This window comes from Amblyomma mixtum, chromosome 3 (genome assembly GCF_055824585.1).
Source record: "Amblyomma mixtum isolate Tamu chromosome 3, ASM5582458v1, whole genome shotgun sequence".
NCBI lineage: Eukaryota > Metazoa > Arthropoda > Arachnida > Ixodida > Ixodidae > Amblyomma > Amblyomma mixtum.
The window spans coordinates 370649850-370667053 of NC_143014.1; the positions used below are offsets into that span (position 1 = coordinate 370649850).

A 17204-nucleotide genomic window follows, 5' to 3' on the forward strand; every position below is an offset into this window, starting at 1 on the left:
GGGCCTCGACAAACTGTCCTCACAGCTCTTTTGTCAGGGAGTCCGTCAGCATTGTGAAATGTTGCAGATAAAGATGAACTGAACTGAATGTGCAGTGGTTGTGTAGCGCACAGCTCTTTTCTGCAGCAACTTGTAGCTGGTGGAAATTTGTCACGCCATTTGTTCTAGTGTATGGAGTGTGCAGTCCCCTTGTCAGGGAACTGAATAAACAAAATAGAAGCAGGTTGCTTCTTGCACTCAAGCAAACATCTATCTCATTGCGAATGTTTCTTGGCATATGCCCACTGATGTACTTTTTCGCTTATTTCCTGTGCTGAAGTTCACCCTCTTGCCAATTACTATGTATCTTTATGCTCTAAATGTTTACGAGCCAGTGTTTTTCAACATTGCCATTTGACCTCACTAGTTACCACAAGCAGTCATTACCATACAGTGATGTGGCATAGGTCTGATGCAAACAGTAGGTTGTCGTTAGTGATCTGAAGGAAGCCAACATTCAGCGAAACCAAGTTTGCTTCCTACATTATGAACCTCTCATGTTGCTATACCCTTTTCTGCTCTGTATCAATAATCGGTAGTGGTACTAACGAGAATTTGTTTAAAAATAACCTCAACAATAGGAATTTGGGACAGAACAGTGGAAAACACCGGGACAAGAGACAAGCGCTGACTTACAACTGATTTTTATTTCGAAGAAACACTGCTTCCTATACTTTCTTCACCCTTTCAAGAAACACATGCGTCACAACCATATCGTTCGAGCGTTCTAAAATGACAACATAATACTTATAATCAGAGAGATTTGTAATCACATTTTTAACATCTCCAATTCTTTCTTGTTAAAGCAACAGACGGCTTGCTGACGCAATCATCGCGCAGCCTCGCTATCAAAGCTGCCTCGATTATTTCACGGACTAATGCTCTTTGTGATTAGCCAGAGCTCTACATTTTCGGAAATCAGGTGTACAAGTTGTTGAAGGGCAGTCTCTGCAATGAATTCCTAGGTTCCTGCAAGCTTGCTCGAAATTAGTTTTGTGCTCTAGTAGCCTTTCATTCATTCACCTGCCAGTCTGCCCTATGTATTGTTTCCTACATGTCACTGGCAACGAATAATCAGTTGTAAGTCAGCGCTTGTCTCTTGTCCCAGTGTTTTGCGCTGTTCTGTCACAAATGAGTAACCAACATGACCAAGCTGCTGTCCTGGCCAACCATAGCAAATGTCATAACCGACATCAGATACTCAACTCTTGGACACAACTTCACCTTTAATCATTGTCACGCAGGTTACATGAGAGAAGCTAGCTTGTTAGCAATGATGGGTCAGAGTGCATTTGGCACACTTTTGCAAGTTATTTACACCTAAAGTCCCTTCAGAGCAAAGTGTGTAACTAACTAGGCTAACCTGCCAAAATTTATATGCCACTGAAAATGCTGGATTTGAACTTTGGGGACAACAGAGCAAGTGATTACAAGGACAGGGATAGGTGTAGAGTAAAAACAACCGAACAAGGGTAGAACTGGACCTCATGATAAACTTGAGTCAAGTGGAGCCTGAAAAGAAATCTGCCATTTTTTCTCCATCAAATAATTGTAGGCCTGTGTGTGGTTTTAGTTTTTAGAACTTATGCATTAGTACGTGTAAGCAAATGGAACATGGGCCTCCCCTGTTTTTTCAGAGCTGCTCTTTAATAAAGGGACATCAACCTAAATAAAACTATTAACCAAAACAAAACTAAATTAGTCTGTTTTCATGATCCGCTGAAATCTGTTTCTGTCATCACTCCAGTGTTTCTTCATTCTGCTCTGTGTAACAATTGCTCTTGCTCTCCTATTCCATACCTCTCAAGTGTCAGTTATCTCGGTGTCCATTTCGATTCTAACATGTCCTGGAACACTCATTTGGCTAGCGTTTGTGAAAGGCTGCGCAAAATAGCCTGCCTGCTATATTCTATTAAAGCACTATGCCCAATTTACACAAGGAAAACAATAGCACATGCATTGGCGTACAGTGTGCTGCGATATGGAATCTGTTCTTTTTATTTCTGTTCAGTGTTTTGGCGCAACAAAGTTAATTCTTTACTAAAATCTATAATTCGGGTTGTGATGTATGGTGTGCACATTACTAATAATTCCAATCTTTTTTCATGCTCGCACATGCCTTCGTTCAGGCTATTATTCAAAGAAACTTTAATCCTTATGCACATATGGAGCAATGAGTTCTGCCTCCCGTATGTCCCCGCCAGAGCATTACGTCCACGCGACCGCTTTACCGTGCCCAGAGTACGGACAAGATATGGTAAATGTGTCCGTGCCTTTTATGTACCAGATGTGTTGAACGGCCTGCCAGATAATGTTTTATCTTTCAGCACTCGGAAAGAAGTGAAATCTGCTATCTTTGATTTTTATGTGTAATTTTGTTTCTTTTTTTTCGTCCTTTCTTACTGCCTTTCCTTAGTTTTATTCTGATTCTTGTGCAGTATTGATTGACTGTGCCATTCTCTGGCTTGCTCCATTCTTTGTTGGCTTGGGCAGGCTCTTATTTGTACAATGTAATTTTTCAAATAAATAATTTTTATTATTATTATTAACCTTGGCTATTGATGCACTCCTACAGGATGTTCTGGTTTTCATGCATTTGCTCTCACAAAGATATGCTGGTTCACTTTCCCCTTGAGCTGAAATGTTTGCTGCTGGACATCCTGCAGCTGTGTTTCTCTGAGGCTCAACAGTCGTCACTTGTTCGAACAGTAGCTGAGGGGTTGAGTGTGGAGGCAGTGGAAGCTGTGGGATTAAGTGAAAATGTTTGCCTGTCCCACAGGGCAGTCCTGGTCCACAACTGTCAGCTGCCAAGAGTGCGCCCGAGTGGCGAGAGCAGGGCAGCTGTGGCGATTGAACGCGTGATGACTGCCATGTTCTGGACCCTGGTGCCTTCCTGGACGGACCCTTCCTGTGGCGGGGATGTGGCTGTCAGCACCTTCAACTGCCGCATTGAGAGCTGCTTTACTCGACCGTTTTATCGCGGTGCCCTTGAGGCAAGGCGTCGATGCGTCGCACTTGCTGAAGGGTATGTAATTGAGGCAGCTGTCATCTCATAATGGATGACTTTGCTGTAGTTTTACTTGCGCATGCTTCAGTCATTGATCAGCCATTTTCTTGGGCCTGAATTGAGGTAATACTAAAAATAATGGGAGAAAGTCTGGGGTTAGGGATGTCTTGCCTCTCAACGTATAAAAGCACAGACAGCATTTTTATTTCATTTCTTTCAGATACCCTAAGGGCCCTTGCGGGCATTACATTCATCAAAGAAAACACAGCTTATTTGCCATACAAAGCACAAAGGTCTGAAAGCAGGAATAAGCAAGCTAACAAGCTAGGTACTAATTAATAAGTGAAAAATGCCTGGAAAAGCTTTCTGAAGATTATGCGAAAATACACACATAGCAAAATAGGCAAATGAAGTAGTTAGAAAAAGCTAACAAATATACTACCTTTGGAACTTACGAAACATAGCATCACTGTAATGTTTCTCAGCACATAACAGCCAGCACACACAAATAAAAACAAATAGCAAACTAAAAGAAGAGATATAACACACATTACTCCAGGTTGCAAGATTCTAAATATGACAGAAGAGCTGCTTGAAAGGATGATGGTTCAGCAATGACCGCAGTACCAGAAGGAAGCGAGCTCTTCTCTTTAATAGTCAAGACCAAAGCTTGAGTACTTGTGTTGTTCTGTTCGAGCAAAAATAGGTTTAATCTTGATATGGTCAACAAGAGCCCTGATGTGTGGCATCGGAAGGATAGTATGAACATGCAAATAGTGTGTTACTACGGTCAAGTGCATGAAAAAATGATAAAGGTCTGAATTTTCTTTGCTTAACTAGTGGCGAGAGAGTTAACGGTATATTTTACTGCGGTTAAACTTTGATACCGAGTGTATTGTGAAAGAATGAAATGTGCAGCGTTGTTTTGAATCGATTCCAATATGTACTGTCCATTACCTATTATCCCCAACTGTTCCTAATCGATATCTCTGAATACCTCCTGCAAACGGGTGGTGAATAGTGACACAAAGCTTTGTAATGGTTGTTTGTTTATACTTCAAAGCTGTCATCACATGGCTTTATTGCTTTGTGATGCAAGATGCGACCAGATTTATCTCGAATGATCGCACCCAAGCAGAGCCGATTCGACATTGTTCCATACTGTTGTGGTTACTTTCCGCGCCGTATTTCGAAAGTTTGTTGTCAGCTTTAAATTGAGCTGACAACAGCTGACAATTGAGCTGACAAAAAAGTACCGTATTTACTCGCATAATAGGCACACTTTTTTTCCAGAAAATCCGGCTCAAAGTTCGGGGTGCACCTATTACGCGGGGTAAAATTTCCGGAAATTTTTCGACTCTCAAAATTGTACACACCGCGTAAACGAACTCGTGTACGGGCCGCACCCCGTTTTCCCGAAGAAAATATTAAAAAAAAAAGATCCGTGTAAGGGCCGCACCGAAACTTTCCACGACCCACGCGGGAATAGCCTTCGGAATGCACGCATCGAGGCCTCTGCGATCGGCTCCGGCTGCGCGCAACGGGCGCTTGATCATGGAGGCCACACGCGCGCACAAGAGCTTCTAGACGCCACCCACGGAGGGCGCCCGAGGTAGAGCTTATCATCATCATCATCGTTTTCCTCCGCCGCGAGCTTTCGCTATCTGTATCGCCATCAGGATCTCCAGCTCGTTTTTTTTTTTTGTTGCTGTCAAGTGCCGGGATCTGCGGTAGCGCGATAGTTCATCGTGGTTTATGGCTTTGCCGCTGAGCGTTGCTGTTTTAGCTCGACGGCCAAGCACCTTAACAGCTACACGGCAGGGAGTTTGCTCTCGAACACGGCTAGCGGGCGGCAGGTCGGAAAATACGACGTGGCCGAGAAGTGCGGCAGTTGCGACTGTGGCGTCCCTAAATTTTCGTACGCAACTCCAAGCGCCGAGGTTTTCGCGGGCCTAAGACGGGAACGTTTCCGGCTGGAGATGAAGCTTTCCAAACAGACATTTAAAGTGAGCATCCCTTAAAACTGTGTGCGGCTGTTCTACGCGATGTCGTTGTACGTGCTGTGGGTCCGCAGCAGGACTAGTAGTCAGTTCAGCAAAAACTTTGTTAAAATAAAGATTGGGGAGCAGGGGGTGGCAAGGTGTCGGCTTGCAATCGTGTAAATACAGTATTGATCACAGTTCCAAGTTCGGGGTGCGCCTTTTATGCGCGGAAATAAAAAAAATCTGATTTTTTGCGCCCAAACTAGGGGTGCGCCTATTATGCGAGTGCGCCTATTATGCGAGTAAATACGGTATATACAGCAAAAACAAAAATTACCAGGTGCACTAAGCCAGAACTTGGTTAGAGAAAAAATTTAATATACAAGCTGCTGCACATGTTTATAGCTATCATTCTTCCCAGTTTCAGCTGTTGAAAAATTATTGCACTTTCTATGACCGGTCAAGTCAGTGGTCATGACTGTGGTGCCACTGTGAAAAGCACCCAGGTGAAGATGTGAAGCAGAGGTAAACTTGACAGGTGCTGCACATAACATTTGATCTTTGTTCTTGTTTTGTTTTCTGATAGGAGAGCTTGCAGTTCCTGCTTTTTCCATTTTTTTTCGGTTGGTGACCAATGGATTCTGTGGGAGGATTTGGGGCGTGGACTTCTTTTACCTAATCATACCCAAAGATTTGTTCAATGAGCTGCTCCCTGAAAGCCAGCTGATCAAATTTGGTGTTTTGGGCAAGCTCTGGAGCATTAGTATGAATGAAGTTTTATTGATGTGGTTCAAAAGCCAGGACGTTTTCCAAGTTTTACCAAAAGATGCTGCTGCCACTGTATCCTCCGGGTCTGTTACGTGCGGAAGAAACAAGCAAAGCGAAATAGCGATTTTGGAATGATGTTTGATGGCAGAAGGCCAGAATAGATGATTCCTGTCAACAGTTTCTATGTATACGATGATTGCAATGAACTTCAGCATTTCGAACGGATTCATGTCTTCCCATGAGCTGTCAAAATGAGAGTATGTTTGCCTGTCCAAAATCTTCATCCATGCATACTTATTAGTGTTTTTGCACAGAGTCTTCATCACCTCCGCCATCAAGAACATCAAGATGTTGAAAGGCCGTGTGAATATCCGAGTGCCGTTCTGCACCGATGCACCAATATGGACACCTGGCTGTCGTCTTGGTTGAAAAACGTGATGCAACATTGAGCATTTGGCAAACTGTCTTAGCCATACGTTGTGAAGACCCTGAAGCACAAAAATAGACCACTGTTATCAATTACAAACTGCATGCACCGCAGAAAACATGGGGTGCAAACAAAACTTACTTGCGTGTGCGCGCTGATGTTCCAGGCATCTGAGATGAAGCCTCGCTGTTGGAACTGATATCCGACGTTTGTACATCGTCTGACTCTTCACCGCTGCTTTCGTTGCAAAAAACAAAATCGAAACCAGCCAAAGTGCTCGGTGTCAGCTTTTGCTTTTGAGGAGCGCACGATGGTGCGACCGCCACGCTCGCGGCTGATGCTGCTGCAGCCATTCTAAGTTTAATTTTCACGGCTCCCCCTCATATCAAAGCACCAAAACTGCAATAAAAAAATTAGTTGTTAAGCACACAAGCTAGATAACACAGCACGTCCAGAAAACTCCAGGTCGCGCTTTTTGTGCGGGCAATTTGAATCGTACAAATGTGTCCAATGGCCTATCGTGCGGTAGCAAAAGAGTTAACGAGTTAGTGGTAAGAGGGAAGTAGAGGAGTTCAGGATATCGCTGCAGAACAGATATTCGGCTCTAACTGGGGAAGACAGTCTGTCTTAATGCTGAAAGAATTAACGATAATCTCACAGCAGTCATTACGGGGTGTGCAGTAGAAGTAATCGGTAGGATGGTTCGTGGTTCGACAGGATACCGGCAAGCTATCTCAGGAAGCAAAAAATTTGATTAACAAACTCCAAAGCAGGAAAGCGTCTATCCTTACGGACAGAATAGATTTGGCAGAGCTATCAAAGTTGATAAATAAGTGCAAGGTAGCCAACATAAGGAAGTTTAACATGGAGAAAATCAAGCGTGCTCTAATGAACGGAGGTAGTCTAAATGCAGTGAAGAGAAAACTAAGCATTGGTCAAAACCAGATGTATGCGCTAAGCAACAAAGAGGACAGTGTCATTATCAATATGGATAAGATAGTGAAGTAGCCAAAGAGTTCTACAAAAATCTATACAGTAGCCAATGTAATCAGCGTTAATGAAAGACGCAGTAGAACACAGCAACGGGACATCCCGCCAGTAACGAAGGAGGAAGTAAAGAAGGCCTTAGGACAACGTAAAGGGGGAAAGCAGCTGGTGAGTATCAGGTAACTGCAGATTTGTTAAGGGATGGAGGGGAGAACGTGCTAGAAAACTTGCCATCCTGTATATGCAATGCTTTGTGACCTTGAGCTTACCAGAAGCTTGGAAGAATGCCAACATTATCTTAATTCATTAGAGAGGAGACGTCGAGGACTTGAAAAATTACATACTGACCAGATTACTGTCTTTTGCCTACAAGGTATTTCCTAAGGTAATCGCAAATATAATCAGGACGACCTTAGACTTCAGTCTGCCAAATTTACAGGCAGGCTTTCATAGAGGATACTCGGCAGTAGACCATATTCACACTGTCAATCAGCTGATAGAGAAATGTGCAGAATATAACCTACCCCTAAATATAGACTTCATTGATTACGAGAAAGCATTTGGCTCAGTAGAAACCTCAGCAGTCATACAGGCATTGTGGAATCGGGGTGTAGGAGACTAAAATACTGGAAGATATTTATAACGACCACACAGCTATCATAGTACTTCATAAAGTCAGCAATAAAATTCCAGTAAGGAAGGTGTCAGGCAGGGAGACACGATCTCGCCAATGCTATTCACAGCCTGTTTACAGGAGGTGTTCCAAGGCCCGGATTGGGAACGGTTGGGGATAAGAGTTAACGACGAATACCTAAGCAATTAGTGATTCGCCGATGACATTGCCTTGCTAAGTCACTCATGAGATGGGCTACAAAGCATGATGAATGTGTTTAGACAGGCAAAGTAGAATGGTAGGTTTTAAAATTAACATGCAGAAAACCAAAGTAATGTTCAACAGTCTCACAAGGGAACAGCAGTTCATAATTGGTAGCGAGCTGCTGGAAGTGGTAATGGAATATGTCTACTTAGGGCAGGTAGTGGCCGCTGATCTGGATCATGAGAGAGAAATGACTATAAGAATAAGAATGGGATGGAGTGCATATGGCAGGTTCTCTCAGATCATGAATGGCAGTTTACCCATATCCCTCAAGAGAAATGTATACAATAGCAGTATGTTACGGGTACTCACCTATGGGGCAGAAACATGAAGGCTAACGAAGAGGGTTCAGTTTAAGTTAAGGACAACGAGCAAGCCATGGAAATAAATATGATAGGTGTAACGTAAAGAGAAATTAAATGTTCAGAGTGGGTGAGGGAACAAAGGCGGGTTCATGACATTCTAGTCAGAATCAAGAAGAAGAATTAGGCTTGGGCAGGGCATGTAATGCGAAGGCAAGATAACTGCTAATCTTTAAGGGTAATGGAGTGGATTCCAAGAGAAGGCAAGCGTAGCAGGGGGCAGAAGAAAGTTAGGTGGGCGGATGAGAGTAAGAAGTTTGTGGAGATACGGTGGCCACAACTGGCAAAAGACGGGGTTCTTTGGAGAGATATGAGAGAGGGCCTTCGCCCTGCAGCGGGCGTAGTCAGACTAATGATGATGATGTTTTATATGTCAAATTTTTGAAATATCAAACTATTTCGGGATCCCCTTCGAGTTCGATCTATGCAGGATCAGCTGTATTGGTAAACTGCATACTGTGCATCAGTTGCTGCTGCTTGCTTAGTTTGAAGAAGAAATGGGGGTCTGTAGCAGAGAATTGGTCTCTTTGTTGTGATTAGGTTAGCTTGTCCGAAACGGGCCTTTGTTCAAGGTATAGGAAAATGATATCGGTCCATCACTTGTATCTTGTGAAGCCTGTTGGGATGTATCAAGAGCAAAATGTGCATCTGCTGTCTTGAATTGTAGCAGTGCAAGAAAAGCTGGCTTTGTGATGTACTTCTGATAGAAAGCTTATGAACGGGGCCCTTTCAGTGCGAGTCAGTGTGCTCTCAGTGCTGCCTCGTAGTGCGAGGCAGTAGCTTGAGCCATTCTTCATGTTGGCACCATTCCTGGACATTTTCTTGTGGCTGTGCAGCTACTACGAGTGGAAGCACGAGCCCAAGTCTGGCAAGCAGCCGTACTTTGTGTACAACCAGCAGCCTGCAGGCATCTCTTTGGTGGACCGAGGGTGGGAAGACTGCAACGTAGAGAGCCTGTACCAGGAGGGTCGTTGGACTGGCGTGCGTCTTCTGACGATGGCTGCTATCTTTGATGTTTCAAAGGTATGTTGAATCGGCTATGCTAAGTAGCTCATTCGAAAAAAGGGAACCAGAACCAGTGCCACTTGTGGGTACTGTGTGCATTTTGTGAGGGAGCACCAGCATCTGGTCTGATAATGGAAGGAGCATGGCTCTGTTCATGCTTTTCCATATAGAACAATATATCAAATATAACCAATAATATGCTATGCCAGCATTAGTATTAATGTGTAATTTTACAATAGAACACATGGTGTGGTTCATTATTACAATACGTAATTAGATCTGGTCACTGAGAGCCAACCTGAATAGACAGGGAAATGCGGCAGCCACACCACACTTGCAGCTTAAAAAACACACGGTGTCAATTGATAGATCGAGTTGGCGCACAAAAGCAAAAAGAGCATATGACCACGCATGCATAGACACTGGGCACTCCTGGGATGCATGTATGCCGTGGCCAGAGCCAATCCATGGCGAGGCTACTGTGGCAACATAGAGGAGAAAAACGTAGGAAGTCCCTTTTGGTGGAGCAGTCCATTATTAGCATTTCTGAGGGTGTACTGCTCGTTGAAAACACTTTGGTGTATGTTTTACAGTGACAGCTCTTAAGTGCCCATTCCTAGGTTTCATGTAGTAGTAGTAGTAGTAGTAGTAGTAGTAGTAGTAGTAGTAGTAGTAGTAGTAGTAGCAGCTAGTAGTAATAGCAGCAGCAGCAGGAGTAGTAGTGGTGGTGGTGGTAGTAGTAGTAGTGGTGGTGCTAGTAGTAGTAGTAGCAGTAGTAGTAGTAGTAGTAGTAGTAGTAGTAGTAGTAGTAGTAGTAGTAGTAGTAGCAGCAGCAGCAGGAGTAGTAGTGGTGGTGGTGGTGGTAGTAGTAGTAGTAGTAGTAGTAGTAGTAGTAGTAGTAGTAGTAGTAGTAGTTGCAGTAGTAGTAGTGGTGGTGGCAGTAGTAGTAGTAGTAGTAGTAGCAGCAGCTAGTAGTAGTAGCAGCAGCAGTAGGAGTAGTGGTGGTGGTGGTGATGGTGGTAGTAGTAGTAGTAGTAGTTGCAGTAGTAGTGGTCGTGGTGGTGGTGGTAGTAGTAGTAGTAGTAGTAGTAGTAGTAGTAGTAGCAGCAGCAGCAGCAGCAGCAGCAGCAGCAGGAGTAGTAGTAGTGGTGGTGGTGGTGGTTGTGGTGGTAGTAGTATTATGTCGTAGCTGTCGGCGTAACCTGTGGGTGGAGGAATCTGTAACCGATGGGTGTTTGTTGTGGAAGGAGGAGGGTGTCGTGAGACCATAGGAAGCCATAACCGGAGGATGCTTACCATGGGAACCGTCCAAAAAATTGTCACCGTGGAAGGAGGAGGGTATCACGGAAAAATCCCCAGCCGAAGGATGGTTACCATGGAAGTAGGAGGGTGTCAGAGCTAAGGCGAGGAAGAACTAGCTCTGACAGCGTTGGGCTTCGAACTGGTTTTTATTACGATGCTCGCGCAGTGGTGGTCTAGTGCCAGCTTCTTCTTCCTTGTCTGGCGCCGCGCACTGCTCGAGTTCTGGCCTGTGACCAGAGCGCTGCAAGAGGGGCGCTACAGGGCTCTTCCCTGTAGAGCAGAAGCCACACGATCTCCCTAGTGGACATGTTTGGATGAGGTCGAACAGAATGGTGGCAGAGTCAAAGTGAGAGTGACTGGAGGGACCATGGGCGAAGGAGTGGCAACATAGGTGGCTTTGAGTCCGTCAGCAAACACGAGGTCTTCATCACCATTGATGTGAAGGTCTTAGTCGTACGATGGAGCTTGCAGAATGGTCCATCATAGGCCAGCATTAATGGTGGACGGTTGTGGTCATGGCAGACAAAGGTGTGGCTGTGGAAGTCCAGATCCTGGCTGACAGACATGGACTGAGAGTGACGGTCAGCAGGGATTACAAGAGTAATGTGTTGAAATCGGTTGCACAGGTCACGGAGGTAGTGGAAGCATCATGGATAAACGGAGGATACGAAGGCGAGAATTCTTCAGGGAGGCGCAGGGGAACACTGTAGACTGCTTCAGCAGAAGAGGAGCCCTGCTCAGTCTTCATTGCTGAGCGGATGCCCAGAAGGGCGAGGGGAAGGTAGTTGGACCAGTGTTTCCTTGGCTGGTAAGCGGTAAGGACAGCCTTCATTTGTCGATGAAGACATTCCACCATGTCATTTGCTGAAGAATGGTAGGCGGTCGTATGGATGTGATGGACGCCCAGTATGTTGGCAAGGGTGGTGAACAGGGCCAATTGAAACTGCGGCCTTGGTCAGTGGTGACGACAGAGGGCAGCCAAAACAAGACATCCAGCCGGCCATGACGGCCGCAGCAACTGTCTCTGCCATAGTTTCAACAATGGGCAGGTAAGAGACCCCAAGTGATGACGGTAGGGGACCAACAAGTTCTATATGGACATGGGAAAGCCTTCATGAGAAAACCTGACTTCGGGAGGCTGAAAGGGAGAGGCGGTCATGATGGTATGCCGGTGAACTTTGGCGCGCTGACTTTGAAGGCAGGTTCGTGCCCAGCAATGGACATTGGCATTGGCGCTTGGCCAAAGAAAGCAAAATGTGACCAGCTTCTGCATTGCACAAATACCGGTATTGCTCAGGTGGTGCAGTTGGTCGTAAATGGCGTGACAAAAAGCCAAAGGTACGCGGGACACCAGTGGATGTCTCATATGTAATCAGCGTGGAGGAAAACAGCAGTGGACGGACGGCGAAGGACAGTGATGTGGATAAGGAACGAAGCTGATGCAGCTCTGGGTCGTTGCACTGGACTGCTGCTAGTTCCTCCATGTCCACTGGTGATTGGGATGCCTGCCAGGGCACCGACACAGGAGGGTGCATCAGCAGTAGTATTTACCGGCCCATGGATGTGACGTAGGTCCTCTGTAAATTCGGGAGATAAAACACAGTTGGCTGATCTCACGTACAGTGTAGGTGCTGTGATTCCGCTGGAAGCAAACATCAAGGGCTTATGTTTTGTGACGACGTGAAAGTCCCAGCCCTCCAGGAAGGGGCGAAAATGCCTAATGGCAAGGTACACCACTAGCAGTTCTCAACCAAAAATGCTGCATTTAGCCTCAGGTGGCTTCAAATTTTGTGAGAAAAAAACCGAGAGGCTGCCAACCAGAGATATGCGGCTGAAGAACTGCGCCGACTGCAATGCTAAGTGCATTAGTGATGAGACTAAGTGGAGCGTCAGGAACGTGATGTATGAGCATGGTGGCATCTGTGAACGCCTTCTTAGCAGCAGCGAATGCAGCTGCAGCTTTGTCACTCCACTCAAGTGGAGCATTCAGGTCCTTTTTGGTAGATAAATGGTCGGCCAGAGGCTTCAGGAAATGGTCACACTTTGGGAGAAAGTGGCGATGAAAGTTCAGAAGGCCCAAGATTTCTCTCAGCTTTTTAAGTGACGTGGGGGGTTGAAAATCTTGAATTGCCTTGACTTTGCTGTTGAGAGGCCTTGTGGAGTGAAAAGATGACCTAGGTACTCTGTTGTAGCGACGCCGAACAAGTGTCTCTTCGGCGAGGGCTGTGCTCTGGTTGCAGGCCAGAACTCAGGCCATGTGCAGTGCCAGACACGGAAGAAGTTGGCACTAGGCCGCCGCAGTGCAGTAAATAACCAGTTCAAAGCCCAACACTGTCGGACCTAGTTTTTCCTCGCCTTAGCTCCAACAAGGATGTGGCAAGAACGTAAGAAGAAGCAACTGGTGGGTATTTGATGGGTACCACTTGGTGGGTAGTTACCCTGGAATGTAGAAGAGGGTTACCATGGAAGGAGACGGGTATGGCGAGAGCATAGGAAGGTGTAACCAGAAGGTGGTTACCATGGCAACTATTTTGAAGGTGGTTACTGCGGAATGAGGAGGATGCGGCGAGAGTGGTGGAGAAACCAACCGGAGGATGGTAAGCGTAGCAGGACGACGGTGTGGCGAGAGTATAGGGAAGCTTAAATGGAGGATAGTTAGTGTGGATGGAAGAAGCCGAGAATGCTAGTGGCCTGAGAATGCCCAACAAGCTAAGAATGCTAAGGGCCTAGATTTATTTATTTATTAGTGCAAAAGCACTCATATGCTCACCAACATTGACTAAGAACCTTGTCACCATGCATACGTACAATCTTGTGCCATTGCCTAGCAATCCGAGTTACTATCCGAGCTTATTCAGGTAAGTTCGGAAGAGCGTCGCACAGCTGGCATTACTTAACTGTTGTACCACTGCGCCAGGAGAGCTGTGAGGACTCCCAGGGATCAGTGAATGTTAAGTAGAGTATCTCTGCATATATGGGCATTAACCCACGAAAGATATCATGTCATACTCTTAGGGCGGAGCTTAGTAAGTGCCTCCTCCAATTGAAGAATGAACACCTGCTTTCGCACTTCTACTCTGTTTAACTATGTTAAACTCCTACCAATTTTTTATTGATTTGTTTATTAGGTCCTCAAAGGCCCAATTTAAGGGGTATTACATGAGGGGTGGGCGAAGAGGGTTTCATATATGACAAAAAATAATTTTCGACGGCAGTCTTGAATTGTTGAAGACCTGTTAAGGAAGGGATCTGGCTGGGAAGGTCGTTCCAGTCCAGGGCAGTACGGAGAAAAAAATTATTTTTGAATTGTTGTGGTGTGGGCACGCTGGAGGTGGACAGCTTTGGGGTGGCTGTGACGGGATAAACAATGGGCTGGACAGATGAACTCGTTGTCAGGTGGCAAGCTGTGGAAAAATCTTGCGATAAACAGAAAGGCGAGTTAATTTGCGGCGGGACGCTAGAGTACGAAGTTCAAGTTGGAATTTTATTTGTGTCACACTAGTCTGATAACAGTGATTTGAAAGAATCAATCGTGAAGCATGATTTCGATTACATTTCAGTAAATTAGACAGGTTAGTTTGGGGAGGATCTAATATAGAACGTGCATACTCTAGTTCAGGTCTGACAAGCAATACATACGCAATTAGTTTGACAGAAGGGGTTTCTTGGCAACATTATGCCGTAAGTAGCCAAGGATGCGATTGGCAGGGTTAGGTATACAAGTAATATGACTGGACCAGGATAGGCCACTGGAGATATGAATACGTAGGCACTTGGTAGTGTTGGTTCGAGTTATAGGACAACCGTTAAGGTGTTAGTTGGGAGATGAATTGTTACGTTGGCAGTGGAAAGAGACTAGAAAGTTTTTATTGACATTTAGTTTTATGAGCCAGGTGTCGCACCACCCTTGCACTTTCAGGAGATCGTTCTGTAGAGTAATACCATCTGATAGGCTATTTACGGAATAGTGTATCACACAATTGTCAGCAAACAGGCGTATTCTAGATGTTATGTTGTTTGGTAGGTTATTAATATAAATGAGGCAAAGTAGGGGGCCTAGTACAGTATCTTGGGAAACACCTGACCGGGCATGAGAGATAGTGGATGGATGGATGTTGGCAACAACAAACTGGAGACGGTTGGTTGGGAAATTTCTGCTCCAGGTGTGCACACAAGAGTATAAGTAAAGACTTGACAGTTTGAGTAGCAGGTGACGATGCGGAATTTTGTCAAAGGCTTTTTCAAAATCTAAAAAAATGGTGTTGGTAGGTATATTAAGGTCAAGGTTGGTGTGAATAGCGGGAAGGAAAAGAGCAAGCTGAGATTCACAAGAGTGGCCTTGTTGGAAGCCATGCTGGTTGGGGTGAAAAGTTTACGGATGATGGAAAGTTGCAACCTGAGAATAAATAATATGCTCCACAATCTTTGAACGAACACTTGTGATAGATATCAGTCAGTAGTTACTGGGGCACGAGCAGTTACCTTTTTTGAAGACAGGAATGACCTTCCCAATGCTCGAGTCAGTGGGAATTGTACCAGAAGTTAGCGACTGCTGAAATAGGAGCGACAGAACAAAGCTACTGACATGCTTCTGACAAGCTACTGACCAGCACCCTGCCACAACCTCCTCTGCACCTTGGAGGTACACAGCATGGCAAATCAAGACCACAATCCCTGGCATTAAAAGAAAAACAAACACCCCCGATCCTGCACTTAAATACTTCGCTCTTGAGCACATTTGTGGTTGCTACAATGCTTATCGCCACATCTATACTGATGGCTCTGTCACATCCGTCTTATCAGTGATTGGCGACTGGATTCCGTCAACGCGCAGCACAATTTCAGCAACACTCAGTCACCGCACCTCGACTACTGCTACTGAGCTGGCTGCTATGCAAGCAGCATTTAATTACATTCTGCAACAACCACCAAGAGCGTGGGTTATCTTCAGTGACTCTCGCTATGCACTACAATTGATAAAGCCATCAGGAAGTCAGGAGCAGATCGTCGTTGACTTGAACAGATTACACACAAAGGCCTGTGAGCTACGTCACTGTGTTGTGCTTCAGTGTTTACCCACTCACTGCGGCCTCACAGACAACGATCATGCTGATGGTGCAGCGAGGTTGGTGCATGGCGTCACCTCCTGGCTCCCACCCATACCCTTTTCCTTTACTGATGGCGCGAGACTTCTGGCGTCTAAATCCTGGCAGACGCAGCGCTCTTTGTGGTGGGATCCGCAGCGTCAATATAGACCCCTTCTTCGCATCGACCTTACTTGGGAATTCCACATCCCACGCAATTTAGGTAGAGCCCCCTACTTGTGAATTCCACATCCCATGCAATCTAGGTAGAGTCATCGCAATTGCCTGCAACGAATTTGCCTGGTCGTTGCCTTCACTAAATTCTATCTTCATAAAGTTGGAGTAGCAAGTAGCCCTCTATGCACGACATGTGGTGTGCGCGAGGACCTTCAACACTTGATCTGCTGCTGCATAGTCTTTAATCCCCATCACAAGGCACTGTGAAGTGCTTTAGGACTTTGTCAGGACAGCCCCGTGCACCTGAAACACATCCTTGGACTCTGGAGTGATGCGACTTCGCCTGCACGAGGAACAAAAGCATTCTTAGTTTTTCTTACGGACACAGGCTTAGTGGACATACTTTGATAATCATGTATGTTTGTGAGTGGGTGAGTGTTGAGTATGCCTGATTCCATCTTTCTTTTTTCCCTTTTTCTCTCTTTTTCACCCTCTTCTTTCACCTTCAGCTGGAGTAGCATGCTGGGCTCATAACCAAGCAGACCTCTCTTTTATTCATTAAAGTCTCTCTCTCTCTCTCTAAGTGCTTTGGCGTTAATGCTGTCTGTTCCTGCCGAGGATGAATTCTTTAGTTTATCAGTGACATTAGATACAGTTTGGGTCAAAGGTTTTAGGATACATTTGAGGATGAGCATATACCGGTGGCTGTGGGAGGTTTACAAAGGGCCTCATTAGTGAAGACATTGCAAAATGCATCATTTAGCACATCAGCAATTTCATGTTGAAGTACATTGCAGCCGTCGCTATGTAACAATGAAATATTGGTTGAAACAGAAGGGTTGATCATTTTCCAAAACTTTTTTGGGTTGTTATTAGAAAAAGTGCGTTTGAAGAAGTTGTGTTGAGTTTAGCGGTATGTAACGATTTTTTGTACTCGTTAGCGGCAAAAAATAGTTATCCCATGCAGTGTGTGATTGTCTGAATGCTTAGCAGTACGAAAAAGCCTGTTTTTCTTGTTCAAACGTTTTAGTACTGAGTTGAACCATGGGACTGCACACACTCTGTTATTGCATTAGTGGAAATGAACTAAGAGGGGATATTCACAATTCTGCAAGTGCGTTTTCCCACATAACTATGTTGCCAAAGTCAAGATGGCTGACTTCTCTTTAAAAAGCTGCTAGGGCTAC

At 45.2% G+C, this 17204-nt stretch overlaps 1 protein-coding gene across 4 annotated transcripts in view; it reads left to right on the plus strand.

Annotated features, from left to right (window-relative positions):
* The window catches only part of LOC149356754 (abasic site processing protein HMCES-like), a 113705-nt gene that overhangs the window by 37723 nt on the left and 58778 nt on the right, over nt 1–17204 (plus strand). For all 4 annotated transcript variants that reach the window (XM_089584305.1, XM_089584307.1, XM_089584306.1 and 1 more), the window contains 2 exons: nt 2819–3064; nt 9286–9472. In XM_089584305.1, coding sequence (XP_089440431.1) covers nt 2819–3064; nt 9286–9472 — 433 coding nt within the window. The remainder of the gene's footprint in view (nt 1–2818; nt 3065–9285; nt 9473–17204) is intronic.